The following is a 16928-nucleotide window of genomic DNA, read 5'->3' on the forward strand; positions in this document are numbered from 1 at the left end:
GGGAGTTCGTTAGTTGCTGGTAGTTGTTGGTAGTTGCTGTTGGAGAATGGGGTTAGATACAGATGGAGTTCGTTCGAGCTAGTTGCTGTTGGAGATGGTGATAGATGGAGTTTTGGATGGAGCTGCTTCCTGAGAATGAGGGAGAGATGTCTTGGTGCAGCAGAATCCGATGGCTTTGGGAGAGAGATGGCAGAGCTTGGCAGAGCTTGGCAGAAGCAGTTCGAGTGACCAGATCTTGAGGGGCCTGCCACTGACTGACTGATTGCAGAGTAGCGGGAAGAGGAGAGACCTGGCCCTGACAAAGACAGAGCTGGAGACAGAGAGATGCACAAGCAAATGGAAGTATGGTTTATGGCCTAGACAAACTGATTGATTAGAACCAGTGAAGTAACTTTGATGATGGGTTTGGGGAGGACATGACATCTGAAGAGGAGGTGCCCGAGTCAAATGAGTGGGGATAGAATGGTGTGCCATGGAGGTTGGAGGGACGGGCACCCCTGTCCACCCCCTAGAATTACGCCCATGATTAGAACAGATACTCACACAAAGAGCTTTGGGTTTCGGAGAAGGGGAAATCAGACTGGGATTGTTTTAAGAGAGTGAGTGTGAAGTATGGTGTGGATTGGTGTGCATTGGAGAGGATTGATTCTGCATGAAGGAGAAGATTGCTAGATGTTTGACGCTTGCATTTGACTGCATTAGAATCACAGGCTTGCATCACAGGCTTGTATTAGAAAACTGAAAGGCTTTTTGCATGGTAGATTTGCACCAAAAGCATAACAGGTGCAAAGTTGAGATTCGCTTAGTTTGGGGAATGCGTGTATTATTATCATGCTTTGCTGTGCATAAATAAATGTATTCTATTGTTATAATTGAATCGATTCATGTGTTTTCTTTGTGTCTTATGTTTTTGTGTCCATAGAAGTAAGATAGGTGTATGTTATTAGGCGTATGATAGGAATAACACAGTGCACATAGGCCCTAAAATACAAAAGTAGGGGGGTATAGCGATCCTCACCCCCCTAGGAGATTGTCTAAGATTGTCTAAGTCTGGTGCATGGTTGCCCAGGGGGGCAAGACGATAATAGGAATTCATTTTCGGACTAACACCACCTCACTCGAGGACTGTGCAGAAGCTCCCATTCCATTTATCACCACGTTCGTGAATGCCTTCTTCAGCACGAGCTCCATCACACCTGACTTAAAAAAAAGGTCTGGATCTCCCTCTCATTAAAAAAACTTCCCTTGACCCTACCATCCTGACTAACTACCACCCTATCACCACTGTCCCGCTCCTACTAAAAATCTTGGATCAGGTTGTGTACACCCAAATGCCAACTTTCCTTGAGAACAACAGCATCCTCAGCCCCCGCCAATCAGGCTTCCGCTCAGGCCATAGCACTGAGTCAGCCCGCCTTGACCTTAAAAATCAAATTGATGACATCCGCGACTCCAGCAACCTTGCTCTCCTCCACCTGCTTGACCTATCAACAGCATTTGACCTTGTGGACTATCAAATTCTATGCCAGCACCTCTCCACGGCCGCTAACTTCTCTCCAGAGGACACCAGCTGGGCTGCCTTATTTCTCACTGACAGAACCGCGCATGTCCTCTCAGGAAGCGCAGCTGCTTACCCAACCCGGTGGGGTTCCTCAAGGTTCCTGTGTCTCTCCAGCCGAAACAATATCTATACCAAACTACTTTTGACCACCTTGACTCCCTCAGCATTTCATTTACCAACTATGGCGACGATACACAAATCCTTATCCCCCTAACAGGCAACTACGTTCAAGACTCTAGCATCAGGGATGCCATTTCACCAAAATGCCAGCGGAAGTGACATCGTATGACCTTGAACTCTGATGACATCACAGAAAGTGATGTCATCTGACCCCACACCGGTGATATCAGAGAAAGAGATGGAACACAACCTTTCACCCCTTGACAAAACCGGAAGTGGCATCACATAGCATTGTTCCTAAGTGCAGTATGAAAAATATGGTTACGATATCACTATAATGTGATATACGTTTCATACAAGAATGGATAGGCATATGTATCATTAAGATAAGTGTGTATAGGCCCATATTACCAAATTACTGTGAATACAAGCAGACGCCCATGGCCAAATGATAATGATGTGTTATTGCATAGCGCTTAAGTGCTTTATATAGAACAAATATACATACAATTTCACCCAACCTGTGTTGGTACTCATTTATCGACTTTAGGATGAAAGTCTGAGTTGAGGTGTTTCAGAACAGACTAAATCAGTAACTCACCCCCTGAAGTGTGCCTGAAATAAACTTTTAATGAGTCTAGCAATTATTGTATAGAATTCCAAAAAGACACATCATTTGGTATTCCTATTCTTTCTTATGTAGGTTCACTGCTGAAAATGCTAGACCTGTGGAACCCCTGTTCATTTTTTGTCTTTTTTTTTTAAGAGGCCTGAACAAGAAAGCCAGCCACTCCAGAAGCAAAGAGCCATTTGGCGCTGGCCACAGGCCAGGAGCTTGCATTTAAAAAAAGAAAACAGAAAAAAAGTATGTTTCGTTTATTTTTATTTTTAGGGGTAGCAAGAGAGACCATAGGGGTAGCAAGGGAGACAACAGGGGTAGCAAGTGAGACCTCAGGGGTCACATTTGCGACCCATGGTGACCCCTAAATGACGTCCCTGTCTAGCACTATCAAAAACATCTACGATTGCATAGAAGCCTAGATTGCTGCACATCATCTCTTTCTTAATGAAAAGAAAATTTAGATCCTGATTGTGGGCCCCAAAGTATGCCTAGCCAAACTGAACCCCTCCTACAGATCTTTCACCATTCATCCCTTCACTATCCCAGTCTACTTCACCATCAAAGCCCTGGACTTCACCTATACCCCAGCCTTAGAATGACCCGCCATGTCAATGCGATTGCCTCATCAGCAGCCTACACCCCCAAGCTCATTAATGTGACCAACCCCTTCCTCTCCACACAAGACTGCCTTACCATAGCAAGAGCAATAACCAGCTCCTGGCTCGACTACTGCAACCCTCTACTTACCGGGACATCAGCATGCAACCTTAACAAACTCCAAACAATACAGAACAATGACATTCGAGTCACATGGAACCTATCAAAAGATGACCATATCTCAGCTCACATACAAGCAATACACTGGCGCCCAGTTAAAGAATGAATCGGCTTCAAGATTCTTTACATCACCCACCGCTATCTCTCCAACTCTGCTCCATCCTACCTCTCGCAAAGAATCTCCAAATGGACCTCTTCATGACTGACAAGATCATTCCACAGCCATAGACGGACTACTCCATGTTTTAAGCGCTCCAGAGCAGGTGCCTCCAGCTTCCCAGCCACTGCTGCCCGGCTATGGAATGCTTTGACTCTTCACCTACATTCTGAACCTTCCTACTGGCCATTCAGGAAACTAAAATCAAGTCTTTTCTATTGACTATAGACTGCTATAAGACTATGCTAAGACCGTACACCCCCCCCCACTTTTCCAACCCCTCTCCACCCTGCACTCCTCCTCCTACCTCCCACTTCATTGCAACCAGCGCTCTGATGCCTGTCAGGTTTTATGTGCTTAACAAAAATATATAACTAAATACATGTTTAACATCCTTCTCTTGCGAAGAAGCCTCCACACTTCAAGGGCACACTTGAGCATATCCAAAGGCCATCACTGAACCATGATCTAGTGATAGTACCATCACCGCATTGTACCAGAAACTGTCATGATTGGCTCTTTTCACTCTTCTCTTGATCACCTTTTGTGTGATCTAATAACCACACGTGCACTCATGCAACCACTACCATATACCCCTTCCCTTAACCACTTGTACCTAGCCATCTGTTTGTCTCTTTTCTATGCCTGCTCCTACCTCTCTTTGCAGTTCTCCCCTTTTTTGCTTACTTCCAATAGACCACGGTTTTGTTTGCGCCTGCCAGGGGCACAACACCATTTTCCCAACAAGACTCTGCACTTTAGGACTCCTACAGTGGTGACTTGTGCAGTAGAAGAGACTCACCGGGCCTCATTCTGACCCTGGAGGTAGCCGTGCCAGTAAATACTGACATGGCTGCCGCTGCAGTCATGAAATTACCGCCACCCGGCAATGGGCAACTAACAGAGCATTCCAGCCCCGGCGTACCTGGTAATTGCCCACTGCTGGGTGCTGGTAATTTTTATTCCCCATTTGAGTCCCATTGGACTCAATGGGAATGGGGAGGTTGGATGCACCGGCACCATTCATAAATGGTGCAAGTGCATCCGTCGAGTTCTGCTTGCGGGTGCCATTCTGCCCGCCAGGTTAGACCTGGGGGGCTGAAAGGCTCCCACAAACAGAACTCGTAGTTTGCCGGTCTGGTAACAATGGTACCGTCAAGCTTACCGGTACCATTGTTACCGGACCGGCAACCTCATAATGAGGCCCACTGTCCTCATAGGATGCATAGTCCAAAACATCTGGAGATTCTCAGGTTGCAGACCCCTGTGCAACACACGTCTTATAGTCTCTGGTTCAGTCTCAAGTAACACACATCTTACAAGCTCGGACAGGTCTAGCCCTCAGGTTACAGTCAAAGGCATTTGGGGAGTGGGAAATTGAGTCCATCTGATCGTGTGTTTCACAGTAAAGGCAGAGTTATCACTCACCGACCCCTAGATGGGATATCGCCTCCAGCTGCTTGTGAGAATTGGCCTTCTCAATGGCTTCCGGCAACCTGAGCACATGTGGGAGGACATCCCTGCAACATACAAGAAAAGAGAAGGTCTCATTGCAAAAGGTAATTGGGGGATATTTCATGGCAAGAAGCAAACAAAGAGTAAACGTGACCTATACCCTCCGAAGCATTTTTTTATTAGAATGGAATCACCTGGGGGGGTGCAGTGTCTCTCTGAGTCCACCCTGCAGCCAACACAATCGGGTAATGGAGTGGTTCGAGTAGGCACCCTCACCGTTCAACAGCAGTTACTACCAGTATTTATTTGGCAAGCGTTGATTACCGTTTTGGGTACAAGAGTGCTCCTCCAGTAAGCAACTATGGGCCTCTAATATTTGCTACAGTGTGGATAGCTCAGTGACAACGTGCTCGCCTTGGAAGCAAGACGATGCAGAGCAACACAGGTTCGATCGACGGGTCAGCGCTTTGAAACCTCTGGCTATTAAGCGCGTTATAAATAACCCATCATATCATTCAGTGACCTGAGCTATAAATTCAAAGAGTAACCGCAACCTTGTAATTTATGTCCATTAAAGCTGCGCCATGTCTATCTGGTGGCTCACAGCCTGTTCCTGGCACGGCTGATATGAGAACCCCCGGTTTACTTTATATCTGATGCCACAACGTTACTAAACCCCAGGGGACCCCATGATAGGGGGGTCAAGACTTTGCATAGGTTGGGGGCCACCGGAACGAGGAATACCCAAGGCCAGGATGAGGGGCTGCAGGAACCCACCTAGTGGGGATAAAAGGGATAACAGCCATACCGGGTAGAGGGTGTTTGGGAAAGTACCCCACTAACCCCTTAACCAAAAGATGAATACTTGAATCCCATATTCCCTACAAGAAAATGAGTTTGTCGCATATAAAGGATTGCCCTCCTGACCAATTACTACTATAGTACACACAGCGCCCCAATTCTGTCCTGGTGTTCAAACCTCCAGAAACCATATATCCGACCCAGACCTCTATTCCCGTGTCCCCAACATGCTTGAATGCCATCTGACACAGCTTAGCCAATAACCGTTACAAAAGGAAAATGTACCTTACAACCAACCTATCTATTTGTCGGACTTTGGTGCTGGCAGGTGTTCAGTTCCATCTCGCTCCAATGGCCCATCTGGGCAGACCAGCCGTGGAGACTTAAGCCTTGATCTAGATTCTTATAATAGTCTCTAGACAAGTGGAACGGCTTTCCCTCCCCAACTGTGAGAGCATAATGCTTGCCAGATCTCCAGGAAGTTTTTCCCTTTAAGGGAGAAGCTTTCTGTGAAATTGAAGAAGGCAGCGACTACAGTGCTACTGTTGCTAGTTGACAAGGATTTACTTTGATAGCCCACGGAAACCGCAATGAACAGGGCAGTCCCACCGATACAAGGTTGTCAACCCACCCAAAACTGGTGGGTTGAACAGCAATCACAACCTCCATAGATGCTTTCGGAGGCGGCTGCACCAGCAGTGTGGCCTAATGGCATATGCATAGTTGTGGGTGTTGTTACTTTTCTTTAAACGGGAAGAGGGTGGTTGGTGTAGAGGCTCCGGTAGGTTCTGGCGTTTACTGTGCTCTGTGGCCCGTGTTTCCTGGGTTGTTGTTGTGGTGACCTGTGTGTTTGACGCCTCTGTGCCTTCCTTGCTGTGGTGTCCCATGGTGTTCCGCCTAGTGCTTGTGTGTGGAGCCGAGGGTGAGAGGGGAACGGCTGCGTGTGTTTATCAGGCCTGGCTTGGTGCGTATGTCGATCACGCCATTTGGTTGTTATATCAGGATGGTCTAGCCTTTTTCTTCTTTTTGTTTGGAATTATTCTGCACCTTGTTTGGCCCCGATAATGTTGAGTACCAGAGTGCTAATATTTAAAACTGCGTCAAAACTGCCATCTCCTTTTACAGTCTCTCCCTCTCAAATTATGGCTATGAGGACTGGTTCCTTTGTTGGAGCCCATGTCTCTAATTTAAGATCATCACTAGACACTGAACTATCCCCCTACCCAAAAGCTGCTGTGGCTGTGCTCTCTGCGATACACACTGCTTCTGGTAGTAATCGAATATCAGAGGTTTCAGCGAGAAGTGCTCGCAGGAGACAACGCCTGCACAATGACAGTCTGCATTTACGGGATGAAGTCAATAAGGACATACAGACCCTTTAGGCTATTACAATGATAAATCCATGCCTGGAGAAGGAGAAAGCTGCTGACCAAAGGTCTTGGGTGTTTTGCCAGAGGGAGTACCGGCTGATAGTCAAGTCGGAGCTTGTGATCGAATCTCCCACGCTGTGAGCACAGTACTGCAATTCCTGCTGCTGAGTATGGAAAGTGTTATTGCAGATATTCCTGCTTTGTCCAGCAGTGAAAATAAGGTCTCGAATAAGGGCTCAACGGGCCTGTAAGTTGGCAGTATATTAAAGAAAATATTATACAGGATCTGAATCAATTGAAAACCTGTTCTGATTTTACTGCCTGGGTTAATGCCTTTGACAGCACTATTTCACAATTGCCCTCTGATAAGGTTTATAAAGCTTCTCAATTTGATCCAGTGGACTTTCAGGAGATTGGCATTATGGCAGACGTACCGTTTCAAACTAGCTTGTTTGAAAACATCACTATATCGCATGTTCCCCAGGAAACCAGTGTATATCAGCTTGTGGCCATATGCTTGGATTCTTGTTCCACTTCGGCATTAATAGCTAGTGCCCCTTTAGGAAGTACTTTGTGTATAGCTAAATCTACATATGAACCGGTCAACTTGCCATTTGGAAAGGATATCCGTGTAACTGATCCAATTTTGAGAGGTTTTGTGATGGATCCAAGAAACATTGTCATTACCAATGTAAACAAACCAGAACAGATGGAATCTAGAGAGGCACTGAGAAACAAGGCCCTCTTTTGGTCACGATCTAAAGCTGGTCATGACTGTGTTAGAGCGTGAGATCTTCGACTCTTACGGAGGGTGCAAATCAAAGATTGGTGCACTGGGAATGACACAGACTGTATTGTTATAGGTGTTGGCCAGACTAATTTGCCTTCACATTTGAGTCTATATAATAATGTGAATGGATCTTCATCGGCTGCCAAGTTAAGGCTTATACTGAATTGATGTCTTGTTTTTTTCTTTTCTACTGACTTTTTAGTATCTCTGTTATATGTTTGTGTATTTTTGTGTTGTGTGGTGTTTGCTTCGTTGTTAGCGCCTCTATGCCCATGGGCTTATGTGTTAGAGCTTTAAGAATAAATAAATAAAATGTTTAGAGCCGGCAACTTCCAGAATGACGAGAAACTGACACTAGAAGCAATGTTTCAGTTTCAATGTTCCCCAAAAATAGAATCATATGCTGAGGAAACAAAGTATTACGCGCCTTGAGCACGCCATGCTTACAGTAAATCAAATGTGTGTTTCCAACCAGTAATTTGCATGCTGGAAACATCACAGCTCACATCCCAGAGCAGACAACATCAGAGTTGGTCAGAACAGCAAATTTAAAATCCTAAATGGCAGACAGGACAGATATAGCATTGATCAGATCCTCAGAGTTCAAAACAGTCCCAGGTGCACTCAGGGTGGTTAGTAATTCCCAGATCTAATTCAATCAACACTCACATGCACAGGCCATCAGAATAAGACTCACACAGTGGGAGAAGGGAACACAGTATGAAAGCATCCAGCCCCATTTGCTAAGTGTGTGTTTCTGGGAGAAGGTTGGGGACTGGAGAGCAGTGGAAGAAGAAGAGGCTGGAGAGGGGGTGGAAGTGTAGAGGAAGAGGGAGTGGTTATACCAGCAGTGCAGAGTAGACGGAAGGTGGTGGTGGTATTAGAAGAGGTCATGGAGGAGGAGGTAACATCACACTAGGATAGTGGGTAGAAGGGGGGTGGTGGTAGTAAGGAGGATGCAGGAGGAGATGGCAACGTCTGGAGTGGAGATTGAACAGAATTGGGAGGTGGTAACATCAGGAGTAGAAAGAGGACAGGAGGAGGTGGTGGTAGAAAAGAGGATCCAGGAGGAGGTGGTAACATCAAGAAGGTTGAATGAGGTTTTGGTAGTAAAAGAGACCAAAGTAGATATGATAATATCAAACGTTGAGAGGTGGTGGAAAGGAAAAAGTTGAATGGAAAGCTAATATTGGAGAAGGAGACAAGAAAAGTAGTAACATCAGAAGTGGGACAGGTCCAGGAGAAGGTATAGAAGTGAACAGGACCCAGGCGTAGAGAGGAGGTGATTGGAGACAGCAGGTGAGAGGAGGTGATGGCACCCAGGGGCCAGGATGAGGTGCAGTCATCAGGGTGGAAGCAGAGGGTCCGGTTACCTTAATTTACTCGCTCAGTGCTACTAAAGTGGGATACTTACACCAAACATGATTCGTAGTTCATGAACTGCCACCACTATTGCACCCATTACCACAATGTACATATCCATCAAAGACACCAGGACTAGTTTACTACACCCCAGAGAGTGGAATTGAGGCTCTGCACCAGGGTTCATGGACCAGCTTTGAAATATATGTATATCAGCCAGTCCACAGATACATTTTGACAGGTACCCCCACAGCTGGTAAAACCCATATCATAGCAGTGTGTGTGTGAACAATGGTCACTCCTGGTTGGGCGTTAACAGGTCTTAAGAGACCCGGCCATGGTCTTGAAATCTCAGACCAGCCCTTGGTTAAAAAGTTTGTTCGGTTTACAGTGGCCTTTTGGGAAGCATATGAAGTTGTGCCCCTTGCTGGAAAGGGCTTTTTTAGGTGTGATTTTAGAATCAGGATTCCCCTGTTTATTTTCTATATCTATAGAGCAGCGGTCTGCAAGATAAAGGGCTCCAAATGTGTTGTGCTACAACGCACATGTTTGCTCGCCATTGCCTATGCTGGCTAGGTTTGATGGGAGATTTAGTCCACTGCATCTGTTGTCCAATGATTGCAGACTGCATAGTGTCTGAGAATGTCCTCATGTCACCTTCCTCTCAAGCTTTCATCCCTAGCACCAAGAACCATCCCAATATAGTTGTTGTTGGAGGCACATTTAACACCCAGCCAGGTAATGCAATGGCCCCTTGACACAGGTTAGTAGTAAGAGTGCCTCCATGTGAAGACTCACCTAGCACTGCAGTAGGCCGAGATAAGCCGAAATAGATCTGGGAAGGTGAGTTCAGAGCCATCCAATGATAATTCTGTAAAACAGCAAAGGTGTAGGACATTTTATATCAAATGGCACATCTATTCTGAATGAGAAGAGGGAAAGGGAAATGGGCAGAAAAGAAAAACTGAAAAACAATGACATGGAAGGAGAAGAAAAGTCAATGAATGAAGAGGGCAGAGGGAAAGGAAGAGAATAAATAAGAGAATGTCAATTTGCACCCGTGGAAAGGTGCTCAGCAAGTCAGGTGGCTGAAACAGCAGGCAAGAACACACTGTTTCCTGGGTGGCGCCATCTTGATTGTGGGGGATGCAACAGGGAGCCTCTCCCTGTTGCCTCCCCATGTCCCCACAACCCCCAAACTCCCAAAACAAAACATACCATTTCCCCATCCCCCTCCCTCCGTCCCCACTTATCTGCAGGATGGGAGCTTTGTGCTCTGGTCTCGGTGCTCCTCCTGCCGACAACCACCACATAAATGGAAAAGAGACTAGGTCCCATTCCTATGGGGGTGGTCATATTGTTTTTATTGTTTTTGACGGGGGATTGGGAGTGTGCAATACACGCACAGCCCATCTCCTGTCAAAAGAAATAAAAATGAATCCATGTGCACCCCAGATGAACCCCTGGGTGCAAATGGGTATCTCCCCCTTGTCAGGGAGCCGACATGGCCGGTAACGGGCCATGGCTCTTGCCGAGGCCCTCCAGTTAGCGACTACGTCCGCCCCCCCAATGTGGGAGTAATTGCTGTAGCAGGGGATTAGAGAGAGTGAGTGAGTGACAGAAGGAAGAGAGAAATGAAAAGAATGAACAGTAAAGAAAGAAAAATATACAGAAAATTGTAGCATGAGGAAACAGATCAGCAAAGTGAAAAAAGGCAGTGTAAATTGAAACGAAGGGCATGGTAGATGGAAAGAATAGGGAAGAGAGGAGTTGTAAAGGAAGAAAGGAATGTGAAGTATGGGCGAAAACGAAGATTAAAACGAAGAAGAAATTCAAAGGAAATAAGAATGAACAGAAAAAAATAGGGAGAACATTTAGCAAAATGCTGCAGTAAAACGGAGAGAGAAAGAAAGAGAAAAGGAAATGGAAATAGACAAAGCTAACCGAAAGTTAAAAGAGGACAAGGAGATAGAAAAAAGAAAGAAAGTGCTAAAGAAAGACAAAGAAGAAATAAGTAAAAGAAAGAAAATAATGGAAAGTTGAACAGACAAAAAAAGGAAAAAAGAAAGAAAGGGAACGAGGGAGAGGCAAAGAGACAAAAATGCAGAAACAATAAGCACTAGAACAAGAAAGATGATGAGAGAAAAGTGAGAAATTAGAAAAGAAAGAATTAACACCTGAAAGACTGTGGAAAAGAGTGAGAGAAGACATGAGGAAGCAAGGGAGAACGTAATAGTGGACTAGAGCGCAAGAGAATGATGCAATAAGATATAACAGAAGAAGAAAAACATAAAACTCAAGAGAAAGGGGTAGGAGGAGTGACAGGACAAGGAGAGACAATATACTAAACAAATGCAAGTTCTACAACTATGTCAGCAGAGAGCTGAACCAGCTGGGGTCACTCTGCGATTCTAATGTAAAGCATGCCATGATACCACTACAGCTCTATACAGTAAATGACCATGTTATAATAAATATTAGCAGGGAGAGCAGTCAGTCAGGTTCTTTGTATCGTGGGTTGAAACTGCTAATCTCAGCCCGCGTTCTATGGAACCCGAAGTCTGCTTCCCCTGCCCACCCTGCCATCTTTCCCCACCCTCCCTTATCTTTTAGTCCCCCCCCTACTTACCTCTTTTCTTCTGCAGCATCGGTGGCACCACGCTTCTGCTGCAGTTCTGTAGCCGCCATGAAAATGGAAGAGGGTCTCCGTATGGAGCCCCTGCCTTTGATAGTCATGGTGGCCATCTTGAGACTGTATTTTCATGCAATGAATGGGACAGGCGCGCCGTCCTGTACATTGAATGACAATACAATTTTCTTAGCACCCTGGGTTTCCGGATTGGAAACACAAGGTGCTAATAGCATTAAGCACCCATTCCATGGGCTGGAATGGGTGTTAACCTCCCGTTCCAGCCCTTGGAACGGGGGATTAATGCTACAGTATTCAACTAAGGGTGCTAGCTCCAAAATATCCCCATGAACCACTTCTAGGCTCTGCAGAGTTGCAGAACTTTGCCTTTGCATACTTTGTGATGTTAACTGAAAAACTTTACACACTTCTGTGACAAATTGGATTCTGCTCTGTAGTAGTTCAAAGATGAGTAGGGGTAAAAAGGGCCCACTCAGCCCTCACACTTCTACAAATCAAAACACAACAGAGTCATAAAGATTAAACAGGGACAGTTGAGAGCTATACATTCTTCACTTTTTGTGGTAACGCGGGCCGAGGGAAGGCTATGCTCTTAAGAGGGGTGTGAAGATGAACCCGTAGTGACCCAAATGGCAGTATCACAGTCCACAATAAAGGGAATGTCCAATAAAGGTTCTACAAAAACATAAACTTTAATAAAACACACCATTTTTATTTATTTATAATTTTTGTAACACGCTAAATCGCCCATCTGCCTCAAAGCGCACATAGTTGCATAGGCCCATGCAGCATGAGAGCAGTGAACCTGTTCTACCAATCTGATGAAAAGCTGTGCATGATCCACAACGTCGAACACGGCAGATAAATCGAGCACTATCAATAGTGCTGGACTGCCATGATCTACTGTGCTGGCGATGTTCGATTTCAGGTCCAAAAGTGCGGTCTACATCCCATGTTTAGAGCTGAAGCCGGAGTGTTTGGGGTTCAAAATATTATTACTATCGAGAAAACCTTGCAGTTGGCCGTATGCAACCCGGTCCAAGATCTTCAACATGAATGGTACATTGGTAATTGTACGGTCGGTAGTGGTTAGCTATATTAGGGTCCAATGTATTCTTTTTTTAAGAGGGGGTGATCCATACCTCTTCCAAGACCGCAGGTACATTTGCTTCGGCAAAAGATAAATTAACAAGACGTATTACCCATGGCACTAGCGTTTTCATGCATTCTTTAATCAAACTAGATGGACAACTATCCCCTAAACAGGACGTTGGTTTCATACTGACCACTATTTTGAGCATATGTTCCTCGGAACATGGTTTGAATTGAAAAAGAATTTGCTCATGTTCCTTATTAGGGACATTGTCTAAACTTTTATGGGTGTCAGCCAGAATTGGGTCTGGCAGCTGATCATGTTTTCGTGGTGCTGCAATGGATTGTAGTGTCCTGAGATTTTCTGCTTAAATTCATCATGTATTGTTTGACACCATAATGAGTCATTTCATCTGGGGCTTTTCCTTCGAATTCCTTGAGGATTACAAATAATTCTTGTACATTCGATTTCTCAGTAGAGATCCTGTTATTAAAGCTTTGGGATTTGGCATCAATTATTGCATTCTTCAAATTAAGAACAGATTGTTTATATAGGGAGTGAGATGGAGGAGAGGAGTTATTTTGCCGCTCTCTTTCCGCTTTTCTTTTTAAACTTTGTAGGTCAACTATAAAATCATTGCACGAGGTGCTGTTACTGGTTTTGGATTTCACCTGTCGATGTTGTTTAGGAGCAAGGTTGTCGGTGATTACATTAATCGTATTGGTAAGATGGCAGGCCAAATCATTGGATTTGTTAAAGGTATCCATGGGTCTGAGTTGGTTAACAACTGACCTGATAGAGATTGTGGCGTTATTTTTTTTTAATTCCTAACCATGGCATATTGTTTAGGAGGGGATTTCGGATGAGAAGTACTAATTGGTAGTAAGATTGAGAATTTCACCAACATATGGTCAGACCAGGGACAGTGACAGATGCTAGTTTCGGTCATAGAGACACAATGTGTCAAAACCCAGTCTAAGGTGTGTCCAGCCTTATGGGTAGGAGCAGAAAGCACCTGATTGAATCCAATAGAGCTCAGTGCTAATAAGAGAGAAGTAACTTTGTTGTCTATATAATCACTAGCCCATAGATTAAAGTCAGACAGGATGATCACTGATGTGTTCGCTTTAGTGATAGACATAAGCAGATTAATAAGTTGTTCGTCAAAGGATAACATATCTAAAGGTGGGCTATATAAAATAATTGTTAAAGAGTTGTTCTCTGTTAGCTTAATTTTAAATAGAAGGCTGTCGCAACCATCGAACGGGGTGTGGAAGGTCTCATGCGAGGAAAAACAAAGGTTTATAATGGCCACCACTTCACCACCTCTGCGATTATTACGATCCGCTTTCTGAATAGTAAAGTTGGGGGTGATGGCAGGTAAAGCATAGGAAGGGGTATCGGGACTAAGCCATGATTACGTAGTGGCCATAAGGTCGCCTTGTGTCTCAATGATATGGTCACAAACCTCAGTACCATGTTTGAGGAGAGACCGTGTATTTAAAAAGGGAGACATGCAAGGTTGTATATTGATGATTGAACTTTGGTATAGAAATGTCTTGTCGTGAGGTCGGTGGGGCGAGTGTCGCACAGGACAGAGTAGGTTCAGGTGAGGCTTGGGCGGAAAAAGCTTCCTGCAATAGCACTCTTAGGGTCAGAAGTAACAATGGCCGGCTCTATGGGGCCAAGCAAGTATAGGGAGGGCATCTGTAGTTTATGCCAGTTGTGGTTCAACTGGAGCTGCGACTATGGACCCATTGTCCGGTGCCTGATTTGTTGTTAAGGTTACAGCAGCCCTATAGACCGAGACAACAGGAGTGGGAAGCACGTCATTGGGCACTGCCACTGGGATTATATCATATTTGCGCTTTATATCTGCAAGCCCCTTCTGATACATAGAATTCTCATGAATATAAGCGGAACAGGCGGCGCTGCATAATGTAGCTAATGCCTCATGGATAGAAGACAAAGTGGTACCACAATGTAAATACATGTAGCCATCAGTATTCAGAAGGCAGAGCAAACGCGGCGAACAAAGCGGACACAAACCAGCACTGACTCGCTTGTTCTTCAGGCACCTGCGCTCACATGCCTGGTATGCAAATAAGTGGGTACAGAGGAACTACAGAACAAAAAGGGAACTGTAGTTCTATCAAAGAATGTGGTGACGAGCAAAACTATATCTATTTGTTTAACAATGTGAAAGGCGTAATAGCAGGAGGTGGACTGCTTACTTACTAGCTCCCAATAAAAAGTGTTACAAAACTATTCCTGCTACTGTTAGGCTCATGATATGCTAACTAATAAAATAGAATTTAAGTAAAGAATAAAATTTCCAATTTTGCAGCAATTCAGGCAACAACAAAAACATTCAATAAGTTCTCTACACAGTACACAGTATTTTTTAAAACTAACAATCTACATTTAACTAACCATCTGCACATAGAACAAATACAAAATCACACCCTGAAGGAAGAACAGAGAACATGCGACATACTGGAAAGTAGCACTCTCGGCATAGTTCTAGGCAAAAAGTACAAACCACAATAATGATACTTAGTTTAAAACAGGAGCGATCGTGGCCTAATCAGTCTCTAGGGTCCAAGTGAACCGAGGGGGAAGTTCAGACACCAGTACCTGAATTCACTTCTTGGTGGTCTGATGCAGTCAGACCCTTGGTCAAATAAGGATGCAAGCTAATAAGGCTCAATTCAGGCACGTAGAATCATGGTGGCCCCAAACGCAAGTGGATGTCGAGTAGGGGTGAATGTGGGTGCTCCGTTTGGTATAAGGGAAGCTCTCAAAGATACAGGTTGGGGCCATCCCAAGAACTGTTTGCAGTTGGCCAGGTGTTGTCATGCTTTAGCAGCTAGGATGGGTCGATGAGTGACGCTCCAGCAGTTCGAGTCAGCTGGCAATGGTCCTCAAAGTGGTGATCTTCGGTGCGTTGATTTGTGATCGATGAGGCAGCAGTTCCAGGACTAGCTTGGTCAAGCCGTGGTTGTAACCCCTAGTTAGAGCCAGCACGTGACTCTCCGGTGATTTGGTTCGGGTCCCAGCGCTGAGCAGTTGCTTCGAGCCTAGCAGGTGATGAGCTTTAGCTAGGACACGATGCAGTGTCCAACTGGTTGAAAGTGCAAGCAATGTTTGATGTGGTGGATGAGAGCAGCAACCAGCACTGACAACTTACCTTTTGTTCCAGGTGTGGTGAACATGTAGCGACTGGTTTGGTGCGGTAGAACAGGGAGCTTTGGCTGGTCTGGTCCTCCAGTTCCTGTGAGGACCTTTCAGGGGACTCACAAATAGGATGGTTCCATTTAGTGTCTTCTCTCTCAGCACAGGAGATTCCAGCGCAGAGTGGTAGGTCCTGATTCACAGCAAAGGTTACTTCTGATGTGCCCTGGGAATGGTAGGGGACAGATCTTCCTTCTGTCTTGGAAGATTCCTTCTTCATCTCAGGTTGAGGGTTTTGTAGAGTGCAACTCTTCCAAAGGAAGTACAGTGAGATCTTCAGAATTAATCTGTAGCCTAAAAGAATCCGTGAGGAACTGAGAATCTCCTGAAGGGGTGGAAGACCCCTTCTTTAAGGGCAAAAGTAAAAAAAAGACTAATGCTAGCTCGCCTTAGTGGTCCAATCCCTGCTCTGGAATGGGGTGGACTTTGCCCTGTTAATGTCACACCCAAAGTGCTTTGCTCCAGAAGAAGTGGAGGGGACAGAAAAGAGAGAGACAGTCAGAATCAAGATGATGGAAGCCACCTTTCCTTGACCAGAGCCCTCCTGCCTATCATAATCCTGCCCCCATCCCTTCTTCCTGAGGACAAAGGCCTTTAGAGATACAGCACTCTGGTATGAGGCTACTCCTTTTGAATGGGTGTGCTCCCTTGATTCCCGGGCCCAGGAAAGTTGCCTACTGTACGGCTGTCTCGGGCAGAGGGTGTTAGCGGCCCTCACAAAGAGATCAAAGAGGAGACCCGGCCTTCTAGGTTCTCGTCCTGCTACTTAGCGGGCTACACCCAGCTGACCAGAATACACATCACCTTCCACAGTGGAGCTGACTGACAGGAGCTGCCACATGTGCAATATCAATTGGATGTGGCAGTTGTGATCATAAGTAGCACCATTCAATTTGCCTAAATGTAAGCATAGTTTTTATTTATTTATTATTTAAT

At 45.2% G+C, this 16928-nt stretch overlaps 1 protein-coding gene across 1 annotated transcript in view; it reads right to left on the reverse strand.

Annotated features, from left to right (window-relative positions):
• The window catches only part of RIN1 (Ras and Rab interactor 1), a 271998-nt gene that overhangs the window by 23415 nt on the left and 231655 nt on the right, over positions 1-16928 (reverse strand). The window contains exons 5-6 of the mRNA XM_069644904.1: positions 9814-9886; positions 4666-4757 (exon numbers count right to left, since the gene is read on the reverse strand). Coding sequence (XP_069501005.1) covers positions 4666-4757; positions 9814-9886 — 165 coding nt within the window. The remainder of the gene's footprint in view (positions 1-4665; positions 4758-9813; positions 9887-16928) is intronic.

The sequence above is a fragment of the Ambystoma mexicanum genome, chromosome 2p (genome assembly GCF_040938575.1).
Source record: "Ambystoma mexicanum isolate Mex_15411 chromosome 2p, UKY_AmexF1_1, whole genome shotgun sequence".
NCBI lineage: Eukaryota > Metazoa > Chordata > Amphibia > Caudata > Ambystomatidae > Ambystoma > Ambystoma mexicanum.